The 16502-nt window shown below is 43.6% G+C and overlaps 1 protein-coding gene across 2 annotated transcripts in view; it reads left to right on the top strand.

Annotated features, from left to right (window-relative positions):
• Nucleotides 1-16502, top strand: part of LOC124787880 (neprilysin-4-like) — a 726210-nt gene that overhangs the window by 507299 nt on the left and 202409 nt on the right. For both annotated transcript variants that reach the window (XM_047254857.1, XM_047254858.1), the window contains exon 5: nt 14597-14758. In XM_047254857.1, coding sequence (XP_047110813.1) covers nt 14597-14758 — 162 coding nt within the window. The remainder of the gene's footprint in view (nt 1-14596; nt 14759-16502) is intronic.

Here is a 16502-nt window from a genome sequence, read left to right as displayed (position 1 = left end):
AACGAACTGAATAAATCCACTGAGATGAGACTGGCTGCTAAATCTGAGATGACCGGTTCGGTTGTGGACATTAAGCGTTCGGATCATGAGGAACAAAGATGGAAAAGCCCGACTCGGAATCATATTTAGCCGGACATATTGTCCCAAATGCCAGATTACCTATTTTAAATAGAAATAGTCAGTTGGTCGTTTGCTAATAACCAGTCACTGTCCGTCCCTTGCGAGATCAACATTAAGTGAGCCTGAACTAAAACAAATCATTAGACAGCCTTATATTTTGGCAATTATATCTGAAACTAAGTGCTTAGTCTTCTCAATTGCTCGGTATTCTCTCTAAGATAATCTCACGTCACAATAAACTAAAATTTCTTCAGTAAACAAAATAAACAATTATCCATTCTTCTGAAATGGAAAGCGAAAAGATATTCAATATATCTCGTCATTTCATTGAGACTCATAAAGAAACAACAATAATATGTGGTTAATCATTAATATTATTCATCTGAATCCACTTTATCAAGGACCTAATTTTCCTAGGAAATCATTTCCTTTCTCCACTAAGCGCTTATGAAAGAGAACGCTCTTTTCACGCTGGCATTATGGCTTCGAATTGCAAGGTTAAAATTCTTCATCATACTGTTATATGAAATGAGCTGCCCACGTTTCAAGTGGCAAAAGCTTTCTGAAAGCAAGTCTCTTTTTTTTTGCATAAACTTTATGAAATTTTGCCACTGATCAAAGGATCAACTGCCATCCAACTTTATGTTTCCTCTTGACAAAATATTTAGGAGCACATTCAAGAAGTCTATCAATCAATGAAAATCTGAATAAGTGCTTACATAGGGACCAACACGTTATTGACTTGCTCGATTTTTGAAGCTGTTTCTCCTGAATCAATCATCCAATTTTTCTCAAATTGTAATCATTTGTTTGTCTGCACACGGACTTAACATTTATCGAGTTCCGTCTCATTTCGATAATTCCTTCGAGGTGTGTCTCTTTTTTTCCTTTTGTCTTAGAGTGTACAATTGTAAGTTTTGTTCACGTTTCCTCTAAATTCTTCCACCTAATTTTAATGTGTCTCTGATAATCACCTTAAAAGTCGGAGACGCTCCATCCTTTCGGCTTACTAGTAACTCACGGGCATACACCCCAACCTCACCTATGGGTCATGTATTGTACATGGACTACACCGAGTTTGCGAAAGTACCAGGGAAAATTACTGCATAGAAAAGGACTTCAATGCTGCTCTGAAGAAGATTCTAATAAAGGCTCCCTATCGTCAAGTTTTGTACCAAGAAATGACAGGGCTTCACCTTCCACAGTTTCCTATCACAATAAAGTTGAGTACTTAGATAAGATGAGCTGTTTTCTTGTGCAAAAACTTTGATAATATCAATCAAAGACTTCATATATTTCATCGGACGCAATACCCATCATGTAGGGCCAACAAGTACTCAACAACAAAGACCTATAGTTGGAACTTTTTGGAGTATATGGCAACAAATATTTGCCTGATGTCATTGAGAGTTTGGAAGAAGAAGGCATGGAGAAGGAGGAACAGTGGAAGAGACTGATCAGTGTTAGAGACATCCTTTTTGGATTTGCTAAAGACAAATTCGAAGAACAATCCAGATGTGGAAGCCTTTGCAGTTTTGACTCAGCTCGAAGCACTAGCGTCTTGTGTGAAAAACATTTAAATGATGTGTGTAGTCCAGTATAAGAGAACTCTGTAAATTTTTGCATCTTTTTATATGTATTTTCACAGCCTTTCCCCCCTTTTCTGAATGTAATTTGTACTTTAAGATCTTTTCATTAATAAATACAGTTTAGCATACACTGCAATAATATGGAAATTATTTAATTTCATCAGTAAATTTGGGTGCTGTTATGGGTCAAAAGTTGAATTCTTTATGGAACACCCTTGTAACTGACCCTTGACACTGACAATGTTGAGTGTTTATGGGAAATGTTCAAGGCAATCGTAAAATGCGTTTTAGACAGGTACGTGCCGAGTAAAACTGTGAGGGACGGGAAAAACCCACCGTGGTTCAACAACAAAGTTAGGAAACTACTGCGAAAGCAAAGAGAGCTTCACTCAAAGTGTAAACGCAGCCAAAACCTCTCAGACAAACAGAAGCTAAACGATGTCAAAGTTAGCGTAAGGAGGGCTATGCGTGATGCGTTCAGTGAATTCGAAAGTAAAATTCTATGTACCGACTTGACAGAAAATCCTAGGAAGTTATGGTCTTACGTTAAATCAGTAAGTGGCTCGAAACAGCATATCCAGACACTCCGGGATGATGATGGCATTGAAACAGAGGATGACACGCGTAAAGCTGAAATACTAAACACCTTTTTCCAAAGTTGTTTCACAGAGGAAGACCGCACTGCAGTTCCTTCTCTAAATCCCCGCACAAACGAAAAAATAGCTGAAATCGAAATAAGTGTCCAAGGAATAGAAAAGCAACTGGAATCACTCAACAGAGGAAAGTCCACTGGCCTTTACGGGATACCAATTCGATTCTACACAGAGTACGCGAAAGAACTTGCCCCCCTTCTAACAGCCGTGTACCGCAAGTCTCCAGAGGAATGGAAGGTTCCAAATGATTGGAAAAGATCATAGGTAGTCCCAGTCTTCAAGAAGGGTCGTCGAGCAGATGCGCAAAACTATAGACCTATATCTCTGACGTCGATCTGTTGTAGAATTTTAGAACATGTTTTTTGCTCGCGTATCATGTCGTTTTTGGAAACCCAGAATCTACTCTGTAGGAATCAACATGTATTCCGGAAACAGCGATCGTGTGAGACCCAACTCGCTTTATTTGTTCATGAGACCCAGAAAATATTAGATACAGGCTCCCAGGTAGGTGCTATTTTCCTTGACTTCCGGAAGGCGTTCGATACAGTTCCGTACTGTCGCCTGATAAACAAAGTAAGAGCCTACGGAATATCAGACCAGCTTTGTGGCTGGATTGAAGAATTTTTAGCAAACAGAACGCAGCATGTTGTTATCAATGGAGAGACGTCTACAGACGTTAAAGTAACCTCTGGCGTGCCACAGGGGAGTGTTATGGGACCATTGCTTTTCACAATATATATAAATGACCTAGTAGATAGTGTCGGAAGTTCCATGCGGCTTTTCGCGGATGATGCTGTAGTATACAGAGAAGTTGCAGCATTAGAAAATTATAGCGAAATGCAGGAAGATCTGCAGCGGATAGGCACTTGGTGCAGGGAGTGGCAACTGACCCTTAACATAGACAAATGTAATGTATTGCGAATACATAGAAAGAAGGATCCTTTATTGTATGATTATATGATAGCGGAACAAACACTGGTAGCAGTTACTTCTGTAAAATATCTTGGAGTATGCGTGCAGAACGAATTGATGTGGAATGATCATATAAAATTAATTGTTGGTAAGGCGGGTGCCAGGTTGATATTCATTGGGGGAGTCCTCAGAAAATGTAGTCCATCAACAAAGGAGGTGGCTTACAAAACACTCGTTCGACCTATACTTGAGTATTGCTCATCAGTGTGGGATCCGTACCAGGTCGGGTTGACAGAGGAGATAGAGAAGATCCAAAGAAGATCGGCGCGTTTCGTCACAGGGTTATTTGGTAAGCGTGATAGCGTTACGGAGATGTTTAGCAAACTCAAGTGGCAGACTCTTCAAGAGAGGTGCTCTGCATCGCGGTGTAGCTTGCTCGCCAGGTTTCGAGAGGGTGCGTTTCTAGATGAGGTTGAGGTATCGAATGTATTGCTTCCCCCTACTTATACCTCCCGAGGAGATCACGAATGTAAAATTAGAGAGATTCGAGCGCGTACGGAGGCTTTCAGACAGTCGTTCTTCCCGCGAACCTTACGCGACTGGAACAGAAAAGGGAGTTAACGACCGTGGCACGTAAAGTGCCCTCCGCCACACACCGTTGGGTGGCTTGCGTAGTATAAATGTAGATGTCGATGTAGATGTAATGATTTCGTGTGGTCAGTGCCTTTTAATTGGACGCCACTTTTCCGATTTGCGTGACTCTAACCTAAACCATTTATCTCTCTGATTCAAGACTACTTGTGTCGCAGTCACATGTCATTCGACACTTTCTTTGAGTTGTGAAGGCTGTACGTCTGGTTGGTTAGGAAGGAACTGAAGTTTGTGATGTCTGAAGATGGGTGTAATCCCGAAACGGGTAATATACTCTAATAAAAGAGTGAACTGAACATCTCATGAATTTGATGCTAATACAGACCTGCAATTACAGAGCAATTTGACTAAATGACTACTTGATCAAGGGATTTGCATGTAAACCTCTGGTGCTTCATTCTTGAGTTGAGTGCACTCAGTTTCCTGTTAATTAGATGCATCTGAAACCTGTAACAATCATATAGGAAAGGTGGGATGCGACTAGCTGGGAGCCGAAGTTGCCAGGGCAAAAATAGCATCGGTCCCTAAAAGAACCTGGCGCGTCTCGAAAGCCGTCAGGCTCCAACGCCACACTGCAACACACCGCCGTCTGGCTGGTTGCCTGCTCTGCCCCTGCGATTACACGGCGTTCCGGTTCTGTCATTTGCAGCGGGACCTGCAGAGGGCCTTCGCGTGCACCGGACCAAAACACAGAGGGTGTGTAAATTGACAAGAGAGGTCGCTTCTGCCACGAAACTTCTGCTCCTTAGCCAATGTCACGTGCAGCCAACCAGGAGGAAATGTACCTCCACCATGCAGATATTTAGCACCACGTACTCAACGATCATGGCTTCCACCATCCTTCACACCTACAAATCCTTGATCCTCCCCATCCTTTGTTATGCCAGCATTGCTTGGATTTCTGCCCCTAGCATGTTCTATACCACCCTCCAAATTCTCGAGCGCCATGCACTCTGCATCGCCTTCTGTATCCGCCTTCCGTCCCCTACACACATCCTCTATGACCTCAACCCCTTCCCCCACCTTCTCCTTTTCCTTGAACACATCCGCACCCTGTATATTGTCCGCCGACTCGATCCCCCCTCACCCCCTGATGTCCCCCTTCCTCTCCACCCCCAACCCGTTGCCGCGCCTTGTGTCCCACCCTCTCTCCATCTCCACACCCTCCACCTTCTTTCCCAATGCAACTTCCAGCACCTACCCCTCAAGGATGATCAACTTTGCCCTGACGCCTAACCCTCCAACCAACTCTAACCCTCCTGCCTCCTCCTCAGGGCTCCCTCTCCTCCCCCTCCCTTCTCCTGAGCGGCTTCCCCCTCCTACACCCCCTCCCTCTCCTGTACTCCCCTTCAGTGTCTCTGCACTCCCTCCTGCCTTGTCTCCCCTCTTCATCTCCCACCCCAACTGTCTCCTGCCTCTAGATACACCCCCCCCCCCCTATTCCTTACATCCCACCCTCTCCCACGCTGCACCTTGCTCTCCCCTCTTTTTCCATCCTCTCAGGCCTCTCCCTTGCAGTTTTTATTCTATGTCATGTGTGCTTCATCTCTTAAAGCGGTTTTAAGGTGTCTTTGTTCTGGAGTGTCCACCGGGAGACCGAACCGCACAATAACCCTTGGTTCGGTGTGGGGCGGCAGTGGGGTGAGTTGACTGCTGTGGCCCGTTGTGGGGTTGTGAATCACTTAGGGCTACGACGGGACATAGCCTTTCCGTCGTTTCTAGGTCCCCAGTTCATTAAACACACAGTACACAACCCTCTGTAAAAAGCTTTTAATTTCCTCTTAGGCCTGCTACATCCACTGCTTTCTGCTTGACGAGCACACTTTTTGGCAAGTCTATAAATCAAATGAGATAAACGCAAAAACTATAAAACACAACACCACGGCTTGCATCGCAATATGAGGCTGATTCCTCACCAAAACACAACCTTCTTTCGATTCATGTTGCCACGAAAACTTCTGATAATTTACTATTCAGCACAGATCTCTAAATAAGCTCATTGCCAACACTAAACGTCGTATTGTTGTTGTACCCAAGACCAGTGCAAATTTTCACCATCGTTATCTTTCATAATATCGACAACAGCGTGGGAAATGGATAACACAAATTCGTGGCACCACAGTAGGATGTCGGTGAATGAACAAAGCAGTGACGCATAATGCCACAGCCTGTGGTCGACTGCTGATCTGCGTAATATCCAGCCGTCTTCTCTCAGCGGTCTGCCGGCTCTTTTCTGTGTGCTCATTACGGAAAGTGGAACAGGGCGTCCGCAAGAGTTACCGCAGCTCACGCCTGGAGGACACGCTTTCAGTTGTCTTTTTTCTTGCCGTTAGACTTTTCTCGCTAAGGAATTTTAACATCGTGTCACGCCCACTTGTTACAGCGTTGATACAGGCTGAGCAATGTCATGACATAATCTGTCTGCACTAATGTCAGAGCGTGGTAATATTGCAAAGACAATGTACTGTTTTTCTGATAATTTACTCACCGGAGGACGTACTTACTTACCATTTTATTTAAAACGTCAAAAAAATTCCAATCAGTGAATAAACTGTCTTTCTCTCCAACCGCATTTTGGGTATACCTATTATCGGAGCTAACGAAAACGAAACCAAAAAGTCCTAAACTGAGATATCCACCAGTTTCGAGAAATATACAAGTATTTTCACGTGCTAATAGTATTTTGTAAACAGCTGAGTCATTATTGCAATGACTATCTTTACCAGACCCATTCAACATTGGCTACTGGATTAAGGTTTCCTCCAAACTTCTCCATGGTTCACTGTATTCAACCCTACATACCGACGTTGCTCTTGCATAACTTCTCATGTCCCGATAACGATGTCGTCTCAATCCATTTTTTCATCTTTTGGTATCATGGAAAGAATTGTCTTAGTCCATACACCAACCATACCCCTGGATACATATCCAGCCCATTTCCTTTTAAATTTTTTATTACAGCTGTAATTAAGTGTTTCCTTGCAATTTGTCTGCTGATCCATGTTTCATTCCCTTTCTTTTCAAGCAACTCCCAACATGCATCTCTCGATTGGTTTTCTAATAAAACGTGTATATCTCACAATCATAAGTCAAAACTCGTAATTCGTGCTGAATCTAAACTTCCCTTTTCGGACACATTGGAACACAAATCCAGTCATGTGTAACAGTAAGTTCTTTGAAGGTCAACTAAGGTCACAATGGTGGCATGAATGTCCTTTTACAGAAGGTGTTCGAAGTGATGACCATTGGTATGAATGCAGTGCTGCAGTCTTCTTATCATGGATTGAGTTATCTTCCTTATCACTTCGGCACTTATCGAAGCACATGCTCTGACAATTCTCTCTCGCATATCTTCAGGTGTAGTTGGAACGTCTTTATAAACAATTTCTTTTACGAAACTCCAGAATAAAAACTCCAGAGGCGTCAACTCTGGCGAACGAGCCGGCCACGACACATCTCCTCTGCGTCCAATCCAACGATTGGGGAATTTCTACCCATCAGCGAAAAATGTGCCGGACACCCATCGTGTTGATACCACATTCTGTTCCTTGTTCCTAAAGGTATTTCTTCCAATAACAGACCTAATGTTTCTTGCAGGAGTGTGGTGTACTTCCTACCATTAAAATTTTTTTCGATGAAATAGGGGCCTATAATTCTGTCCTCCAGAATCCCACACCATACATTCACCGACCATGGTTTTTTGTGTGTAACTTGCTGCAGCCAACACGGATTTTCAGTTGCCCAATAATGCATGTTATGCAAATTACCGTTTCTGTGGTTCGTGAATGCAGCTCCGTCAGTAAATAAAATCAAATTAATAAATGTGTCATCCCTCTGAATCTGAATTGACCCATCGGCAGAATTCAGTGGGACGCATACAATCCGTACCAGTTAATTCTTGGTGGAGACTTGTATGGTGACGATGATATTTATGGCGATGCAGAACACGAACAATACTACTCTGGCTGATGCCAGATTCCCGTTCGATTTGACGCGAACTAACGCGAGGATCTCGAACCATAGTGGCAAGAGTACGAATTTCCGTTTCCTCGTTAGTAACTTTCCTTTGCCGGATATGTTTCCGTCGCGCTTAAGATCCAGTTCTGAATTTATCATACACATATTTAAATGTACGACGTGTACGGTGAGTACGTTGAGGATGTCTTTCAGCGTATAAATCTCTAGCTCTCACTGAATTTCGTCGCCATGCTCCGTAAATAAGAAACATATCGACTTGTTCTTCGAAGGAATACATCATTCACATATGCTTGATTCGACGATATTACTCTTACCGTTCCTATTAGTGTTGCGTTGCGAAACCGTCGAATGGTGTTTACATGTCAATGGCACGTTAGATGGATAGGCCGTATTCGGCGGATATTTACTACTTGCACGATATACGAGAGAGATCAGAGCATGTGCTTCGATAAGTGCCGAAGTGATAAGGAATACCACTCAACCCATGATAAGAAGATTGCAGCACTGCATTGATACCAGTGGTCATCACTTCGAACACCTTCTGTAAATGGACGTTCATGTCACCATTATGACCTTCGTTGGCCTTCGAAGACCTTACTGTTACACAACATTCGATTCGTCTCGGTAGCCGCTGTCAGAAAATAAGTACCAGACTATAGCACCCCATTTAAAAAACCAAAGTCGACCTACATATCTCTGAAGCGACCCCACCTACCAACAAAAAAACCAGCGTCATATTATGGCCCCCGTTGTCCAATGCAACTTTTGTCCCACGAACTGTTCAGCTCCTATCATAGTTTCTGAGTTATTGTAGGTGTCAATAGTTGTTGACTCACCCTGTATAGCCCTTTTACGTAAACATCAGTGAAACTAACCGAGAAAATGCGCGAGTCCTCGTATATGTCGTTCACTTTCGATGACCTGTCCACCCCTGGTAGCGGTGCAGGGCTTATGCGGACGACCTCCTCTTTCTCACCTACTCATCCACGGAACTCAATGACGCCATCCAATGGATCCACCAGTATGGACGTCTTTCTGGTAGCGTTCTTAATGTCCGTAAATCGACTATGATGCACATTGGGCGCGGCCTCCCGGCTATGGTGCCGACCCCACTCCCAGTCAGTACCAACCTTCGTTACTTGGGTATCGAATTTACGAGCTCCAAAAACCGCACAGTGGCCCTGGCTTACCGGCGGCTTTTGCAGTCGATTCGGCACCATGTCCGCGGTCAAGTGCACCGTAACTTAAACCAACTCCAACGTGTGTCCTATGTCAACATCTATGTCGCCCCTAAACTGGTACACGTCGCCCAGATCCTCCCAACGCCGTTACTCCTTTGCCGCCGCATCCAATCAGCCTTTGGATATTTCGTGTCAGCAGGGGCACTTTTCAAAGTCCGCTCATCATCATCAGTTATCTGCTATATTAGCAGGCCCTTTGCCTCTCCATTTTCTGCGATCCATTGCTTCCTTCTTAAGGCTGCTGTATGTTGTACCATCCATCATGTCATCCAGTATCTGGAATCTCTTCCTTCCTCGCTTCCTTTTCCCTTCTACATAACCTTCTAAAACTGTTTTTATCAGTCCGTCATTCTTTCTTAATATATGCCCAATCCAATTTCTTTTTCTTCTCTTTATTACATCTAGTAACTGCCTTTTCTCTCCCACTCTTCTCAGTACCTCTTCATTTTTTACTCTGTCCATCCAACTTATTCTTTCCATCTTCCACCATGTCCAGATCTCAAAAGCCTCCAGCCTTTCTCTGTCTTTTTTCCTCATAGTCCATGTTTCAGCGCCATATAGAAGAACACTCCATACAAGACATTTTATGAGTCTCTTTCTGAGTTCTCTGTCCATACCATTGCAGAAGATTCTCCTTTTCTTCTAAAACGCCTCTTTTGCCATTGCTATCCTTGTTTTAATTTCTGTGGTGCATGCACTTCCAGTCGGTGTCTATCCTGCTTCCAAGATACTCAAAATTTTGCACCTGTTCTAGTGTTTCTCCATTCAGCACAATTTTTATTTCCTTATTTCCTCCTATTGCCAATACTTTTGTTTTATTTGTGTTAATTTTCATTCCAAATTTTTTCCGTTAGTTGCAATGGTGTCCACCAAATCCTGTAATTCTTTTTCCCCTGTGGCTAGAAGGACCATGTCATCAGCAAATCTCAAGCACCCTACTCTTCTTCCTCCAATTTCTACTCCTTTGTCATCTAATGAGCATTGGTCAATCATATTTTCCAAGTACAGGTTGAAAAGAGTAGGTGATAAACAGCATCGTTGTCTTACTCCTTTCCCTAGTCTGATCCAGTTTGTACTTTCTCCTCTCACTTTAACTGAAACTTTTTGATTAAGGTACAATGAGTTTATAAGTCTTCTGGTTTTCCAGTCCACTCTCTTTTCCCTCATAATAGTCGCCAGCTTGTCCCAAACCACATTGTCAAATGCCTTTTCTAAATCGATGAGGCACATATATAGGTCTCTTCCTTTTTCAATAAACCTTTCTCCCAAGATTCGTAGGAGCCCTATTGCATCTCTGGTGCCGGTATTCCGTCTAAAGCCAAACTGCTCCTCGCCGAGATTCTCCTCTATTACTTTTTCAAGTCTTTTATTAATTATTCTTAACATCACTTTGGCTGCATGTGAAATGAGGCTGATTGTCCTGTGCTCGCTGCATTTCTTGGTTCCTTGTTTTTTCGGTAATGGAATCATTACTGTTGTCAAAAAGTCCTCAGGCCAATCACCACTGTCATATATTTTATTACATAACCTCAATATTTCTCTTATTCCATTGTGGTTCAAGCATTTTAGTATTTCTCCCGGTATTGTATCTGTACCTACTGCTTTGCCATTTTTCATTGCAGCAATGGCAGACTTTACTTCTTCCATTATGATGGTCGGTCCTTTCTCTTCATCACTTACACTGTTGTGTGATTCAAGTTCCAGAGTTTCTGGTTTGCTATTTGTGTCATATAGCTCTTTTATATATTCTTCTCATCTCTGGAGGACATCGTCACGATCTTTATACACTACCTCTTCGTCTTTACTCAAAATTTCCATAGTAGCACTTCCTGCTCTGTTTTGTTCCCATGTCATAGTCTTTACTTTGTTGTATAGGAAGTCGTATCTTCCTTTCCTGTCCAGTTCTTCAATTTCATCACATTCCTCTTTTAGCCATTTTTTCCTAGCCTGCTCTGTTTCTCTTCGCAGTTCGTTATTTAACCTTCGGTATATCTTTCTTGCATCTTCAGTGTTCTTGTTTTACAATTTTCTTCTCTCCTCCATCTTGGAAATCATTTTTTGTGTGACCCATGGTTTTTTTGACCTTTTCCCTTTTACATATCCTATATTTTGCTGTCCTGCTTTAATGATTCCTTCTTTCAGCATATTCCAGTACTCGTTGGCATTATCAAGTGCTTCTTTGTCTCGTAATATGTTTAGAAAGTCCCGAGACAGCATTTCTGTAATTTGTTCTTTGTTGGACCTTGTCTTCTCTAGATCCCATTTCTTCACCATTGTCGCCTTTTTCAGTTTTTTCATTCTTATTTCTATTTCTGCCATAAGTAAGTTGTGGTCGCTATTAATATCTCCACCTGGTAATGTGTGCACCTTCTTGATTCCATTCCTGTATCTTTCTTCTACCAGTATAAAATCGATTTGGTTTCTATATTTATCCCCTGGTGATTTCCAAGTGTAGAGCCTCCTCTTATGGTTCTTGAACCATGTGTTTGCCACTATCAGCTGCCTTTCCCTGCAGAAGTCAATTAACCATTCACCTCTGTCATTTCTCTTTCCAAGACCATGACTGCCTACTATGTTTCCCTCTTTCCCTTCTCCCACAATGGCGTTCCAGTCTCCCATTACTATTTTGTAGCATTTTTCATTTTCGTCCATTATTCTCTCTATTACATTGTACGTTTCCTCTACAATTTGGTCATCATGTTCTGAAGTTGGCATATACACCTGGACAATCAGTAAATCTTTTTGTGCTCCTTTCAGCCTTACACCAATAACCCGGACATTTGCATAGTCTACATATTCCACACATTTAGCCAATTCCTTTGTCATAATCATTCCTACTCCATTAATTCCTTTTACTTCTCCTCCTGAGTAGTAGAATTCATATTCATTTGACTGCAACTCTCCATGTCCATTCCATCTTACCTCAGCAACTCCTACGAGGTCCATATGATTCTTTTCCATCTCTCTTTTAAGGTTTTCTAGTTTTCCTGCTTGTAGCAGAGTTCTGACATTCCAGGTATCAATTCTCGTTTTGATTTTTTGCCTCCTTTCAAGTTGTCCCCCCCGGAGATCCGAATGGGGGACTATTTTACCTCCGGACACTGATTTAACATGAGAGGAAGCCATTTTTTGTGCATAAAATGGAGACTGCATTATGCAGGGAAGATAATCTGCGGTGGTATTCCGTTTCCTTCCGCAGTTCTGGAGGCCACCCCTCACATGGGATACAGACGACTTTTGCAGCCGCCCGCTCCGGGTCAGACGCTGCATGAGAAGTATAGGTTGGAAAATGAAAGACCCCTAGCCCTCGAAGCCTAATAGCGTCAGGGTCGGAAAAGAACAAGAGCTGGCCGAGGGTGGTCAGATAGGGAAGATAAGAGTGAGGAGCCTGGCATAAGTAAGTGGAAGCAATGCCAGGACTCAGCTCGGGGCCCCGCGGTCGCCAGCCACGTATCACTAGGTGTGACTCCCTGAGGTGTCAAAGTCCGCTACAACGCTCTAACACTGCCTCCTGCAAAAGGTGGCCCCGGACTCGTCAACGTGCGGGCACGCTCTTCTGCACTCTTTGTCCACACTCTGTTGCGGCACTGGCAGGGGCCGGTCCCGTCCTTAACACGCAGTCTCTTAGATATCCTCCGACCAGCTTCTCTCGATCCACCGATCAATGTGGCGCCTATCTCTCCGTTATTGCACCACGTCGCCAATTGTTTCATAGAACTCAGCTACGTTCGGGCCGATGTCCCAGTCAGCCGTCCTCCCCGTACAAAAGATTATTATCGTTTGTTTATGCTGTCCAACCCTTGCGACCCCATGGTGCTACAGCATCCTGATATTAACTGGCGAACGGTTTGAGGGTGTGTGCACGCACCCTTTTTACCGTCGTCTGTGTCTGCAGTCTGGTATGTTTTAGTCTATGGAAAATTCCCGACTAATAGTCGACTTTATCGCATAGGACTGGCCACCTCCCCACTCTGTCCTGACTGTCAGCTCGAAGACACCGACGAGCACCGTCTTACGTGCCCCCTGAAACGAAACATATGGCTCCTCATCCAACGAAACGTGGGCTTTTACCTCCGTGCCCCGCCAACGACGGTAACCCCAGATTTCTTGTTGTTGCCCCAAACATTTCAGTACCCTCTTGCTAAGCACCATACAGTCATCTAGTTTTGAGGACAGGCTTTAGAATACCTCTTTCAGAGTGGTCCGCATACAGTCTTTGACTTCTGGTAGGAAGTTGTGACCGCGAATAGCACCCTCAACCGAAAACCATCTTACCGACAAACTTTTGCCGGTTATCTCCGCAGCGTCTTCCTTGATCCCCCTCAAAGTTGTGGTGTACCATGCTACACGTCACATGATGCAACACCCTTATCCACGTTCTCATGCATCGACAAAAAATAAAAAAAGGAAGAAGACAGAATATGTTTTTTGTTGTATTTAATGCTATTGTAATAATTTTGTTAAATAACAATCATTTGTATATGTTTAAATGGTACCTTGAAGAGCTGTTGCATCGTATATATATATATGAAGTAGCTTGCACAGGATAGAGTAGCATGGAGAGCTGCATGAAACCAGTCTCAGGACTGAAGACCACAACAATATATATATATATATATATATATATATATATATATATATATATATATATATATATATTGTTGTGGTCTGGTTTCATGCAGCTCTCCATGCTACTCTATCCTGTGCAAGCTACTTCATATCCCACTGCAGCCTACATCCTTCTCAATCTGCTTATAGTATTTATCTCTTCGTCTCCCTCTATGATTTTTACCCTCCACGCTGCCCGCCAATACTAAATTGGTGATCCCTTGATGCCTCAGAATATGCCCTACCAACCGATCCCTTCTTCTAGTCAAGTTGTGCCACAAACTGCTCTTCTCCCCAAATCTATTCAATACCCCCTCATTAGTTATGTGATCTATCCATCTAATCTTCAGCATTCTTCTGTAGCACCATATTTCGAAAGGTTCTATTCTCTTCTTGTGCAAACTATTTATCGTCCATGTCTCACTTCCATACATGGCTACACTCCATACAAGTACTTTCAGAAACTGCTTCCTGACTCTTAAATCTACACTCCACACACACACACACACACACACACACACACACACACACACACACACATATATATATATATACATATATATATATATAATTCGATAAAAAAAAAAGTGGTCAGCGCGACGGAATGTCATACCTAATGGCCCTGGTTCGATTCCCGGCTGGGTCGGAGATTTTTCTCCGCTCAGGGGCTTAGTGTTGTGTTGTCCTTATCATCGTCATTTTATCCTCATCGACACGCAAGTCGCCGCACTGGCGTCAACTCTAAAGACTTGCACCAGGCGAACGGTCTACCCGAAGGGAGGCCCTAGCCACACGGCATTCCCATTTGCTTTCTACGACGTAGATCTGTGACTGGATGTTGCAGCGTCGCGTATCCTGGAGTCGCTGGACACGACTGCGGAGCCGTGCGAGGACTTCTACCAGTTCGCGTGCGGCGGCTGGATCCGGCGCCACCCCGTGCCAGAGTCGCAGTCCTCGTGGGACCAGTTCCGGCTGCTGCGCGAGGACCTGCTCATCGACCTCAGGGGTGAGCATGTCACCTACCGACTTACCGCTTCTAGCATTCGCGTTTAACCTGCGGCTCTCTGAACTAGGCTGGGTGGCGCATATCCGGTACAGTAAGCCGGATCAGGGGGTGCGAGTGCGACGTGGTTCCTCAGGGAACTGTTCCGCAGGTGCGACTCCGCAGACAGTGGCTAAGCGTGCTCCATCAAACTGAGGGTCCGTCCCCACCCACAGTACTTCGAAACACCCCCGATATTTTTTTTTATTATTTTAATGACATTATCAAATAAATAGGAGCTGATCGGCGTTACGTGCTACGGGAGCTGTTTCAGTCGGATTTTGGCTGCTCAGTAATACTAAATTCAAGGAACATAGTTTTAGCAGTAATTAAGGTCAAGTACATTTGCACCAATTAAGGTCCCAAAAAACACCGACACGCTTTAGGGTCGGATTCCGTACCTCAAAACAAGAAAAAAAATGCCTGTTAAACGTGGGTCGAAAAAGGCATACCAGAAGTGCTATGAGTACTTGTAGATCACGCTTGTCCGACACACATCTCTTCTACTGAACAAGAGTTCACAGCTCTTCAGGTATGCCGCTTTCGGCCCATGTTTAATAGGAATTTTTTCCTTGTTTTGGTCCTCTTTACCTCTTCTGAAAATATGGAAAGCAAAGAGCTTGAAGTAGAAGAGTTGAATTTCATAGTATCGAAGACAAACAAGTGCTCAGAGCTCTTAAGCTATGCATTTCAGAGTCCACATCTAGTTGACTTTTTTTCTCTTGTTTGGGTCTAAGGAACCTGCCACTAAAACTTGGTGTTTTTCTGAGTACACACAGTTCAGTCGTCAAACATAACAGAAGTCAGCCACTAGCTCTTTCATACAAATCTACTCATGCCTAATGTCAACACAGGTCCAGTATATCAAAATATTGTCACACGCTGTTATAAAAATCAGCGATCCACTCTGCAGTCTATTGGTCGCAGCGGTAGACGCGAGGCGTACTATCGGCATTCCTTGTTGAAAGTCACTTTTTGGTGCAAACACTTTGTCACCATTCGCTGTAATTCTTTCGTTTTACTGAAGGTCAACCAACAGCGACGGGGACGCACTCATCCGGTACATTTCAGTACGCCTCTTCCCTCTACGTGACTAGTACCACGCTCTACTTACTGACTGCCTCAGACAACAATATCACTCGCTCGGAGCACTCGCCTCTTGACAGTCGATTACTGGCTTATCCCCAGCCTGTGTGAGCAAAACATGTTTATCTCTTAATAAGGAACCGTGAATCCCTTACTACTACTGGCAGTGGGTAGTGTTGGTGTTTGAAAGGGCTCGTCCGACAAAGACAATAAGCACAAACCAAGTTTGTTTACAGCTTACCTATTGTGAACACTGGCTCTATATTTAGCTGACGGAGCCCTATGAGATCAAAACGCTATACGAAGTGACCATCATCACAGCAAAAGCAATAGACCTTGCTGTCTATTTACAATGGTAACTCAGTAAGCATCTGTACTTTCCTTGTTATCGTCTCTAGGCTGGCAGTACAGCTTAGTGCAAACGCCAGCACCTAGATCGCACCATTCTCTTCACGTGTAACAAGAGTTCGCTTTGAATTGTTGAGGAGAATACATGGTTGCGCCAATCTTCGTTTGCACCGATGAGGACCAGCGATCTCTAATCCGTATTTTGTGCTCTGAAAGTGTCACAAGAAATGAAATCCATAGAACATTCTATAGAGGCAATGTTTTACCACAGCTA

This window comes from Schistocerca piceifrons, chromosome 3 (assembly GCF_021461385.2).
Source record: "Schistocerca piceifrons isolate TAMUIC-IGC-003096 chromosome 3, iqSchPice1.1, whole genome shotgun sequence".
In the NCBI taxonomy this organism is placed as follows: Eukaryota; Metazoa; Arthropoda; class Insecta; order Orthoptera; family Acrididae; genus Schistocerca; species Schistocerca piceifrons.
The sequence above is the reverse complement of the archived record's forward strand: the minus strand, read 5'-3'. Positions and strand labels throughout refer to the sequence as shown.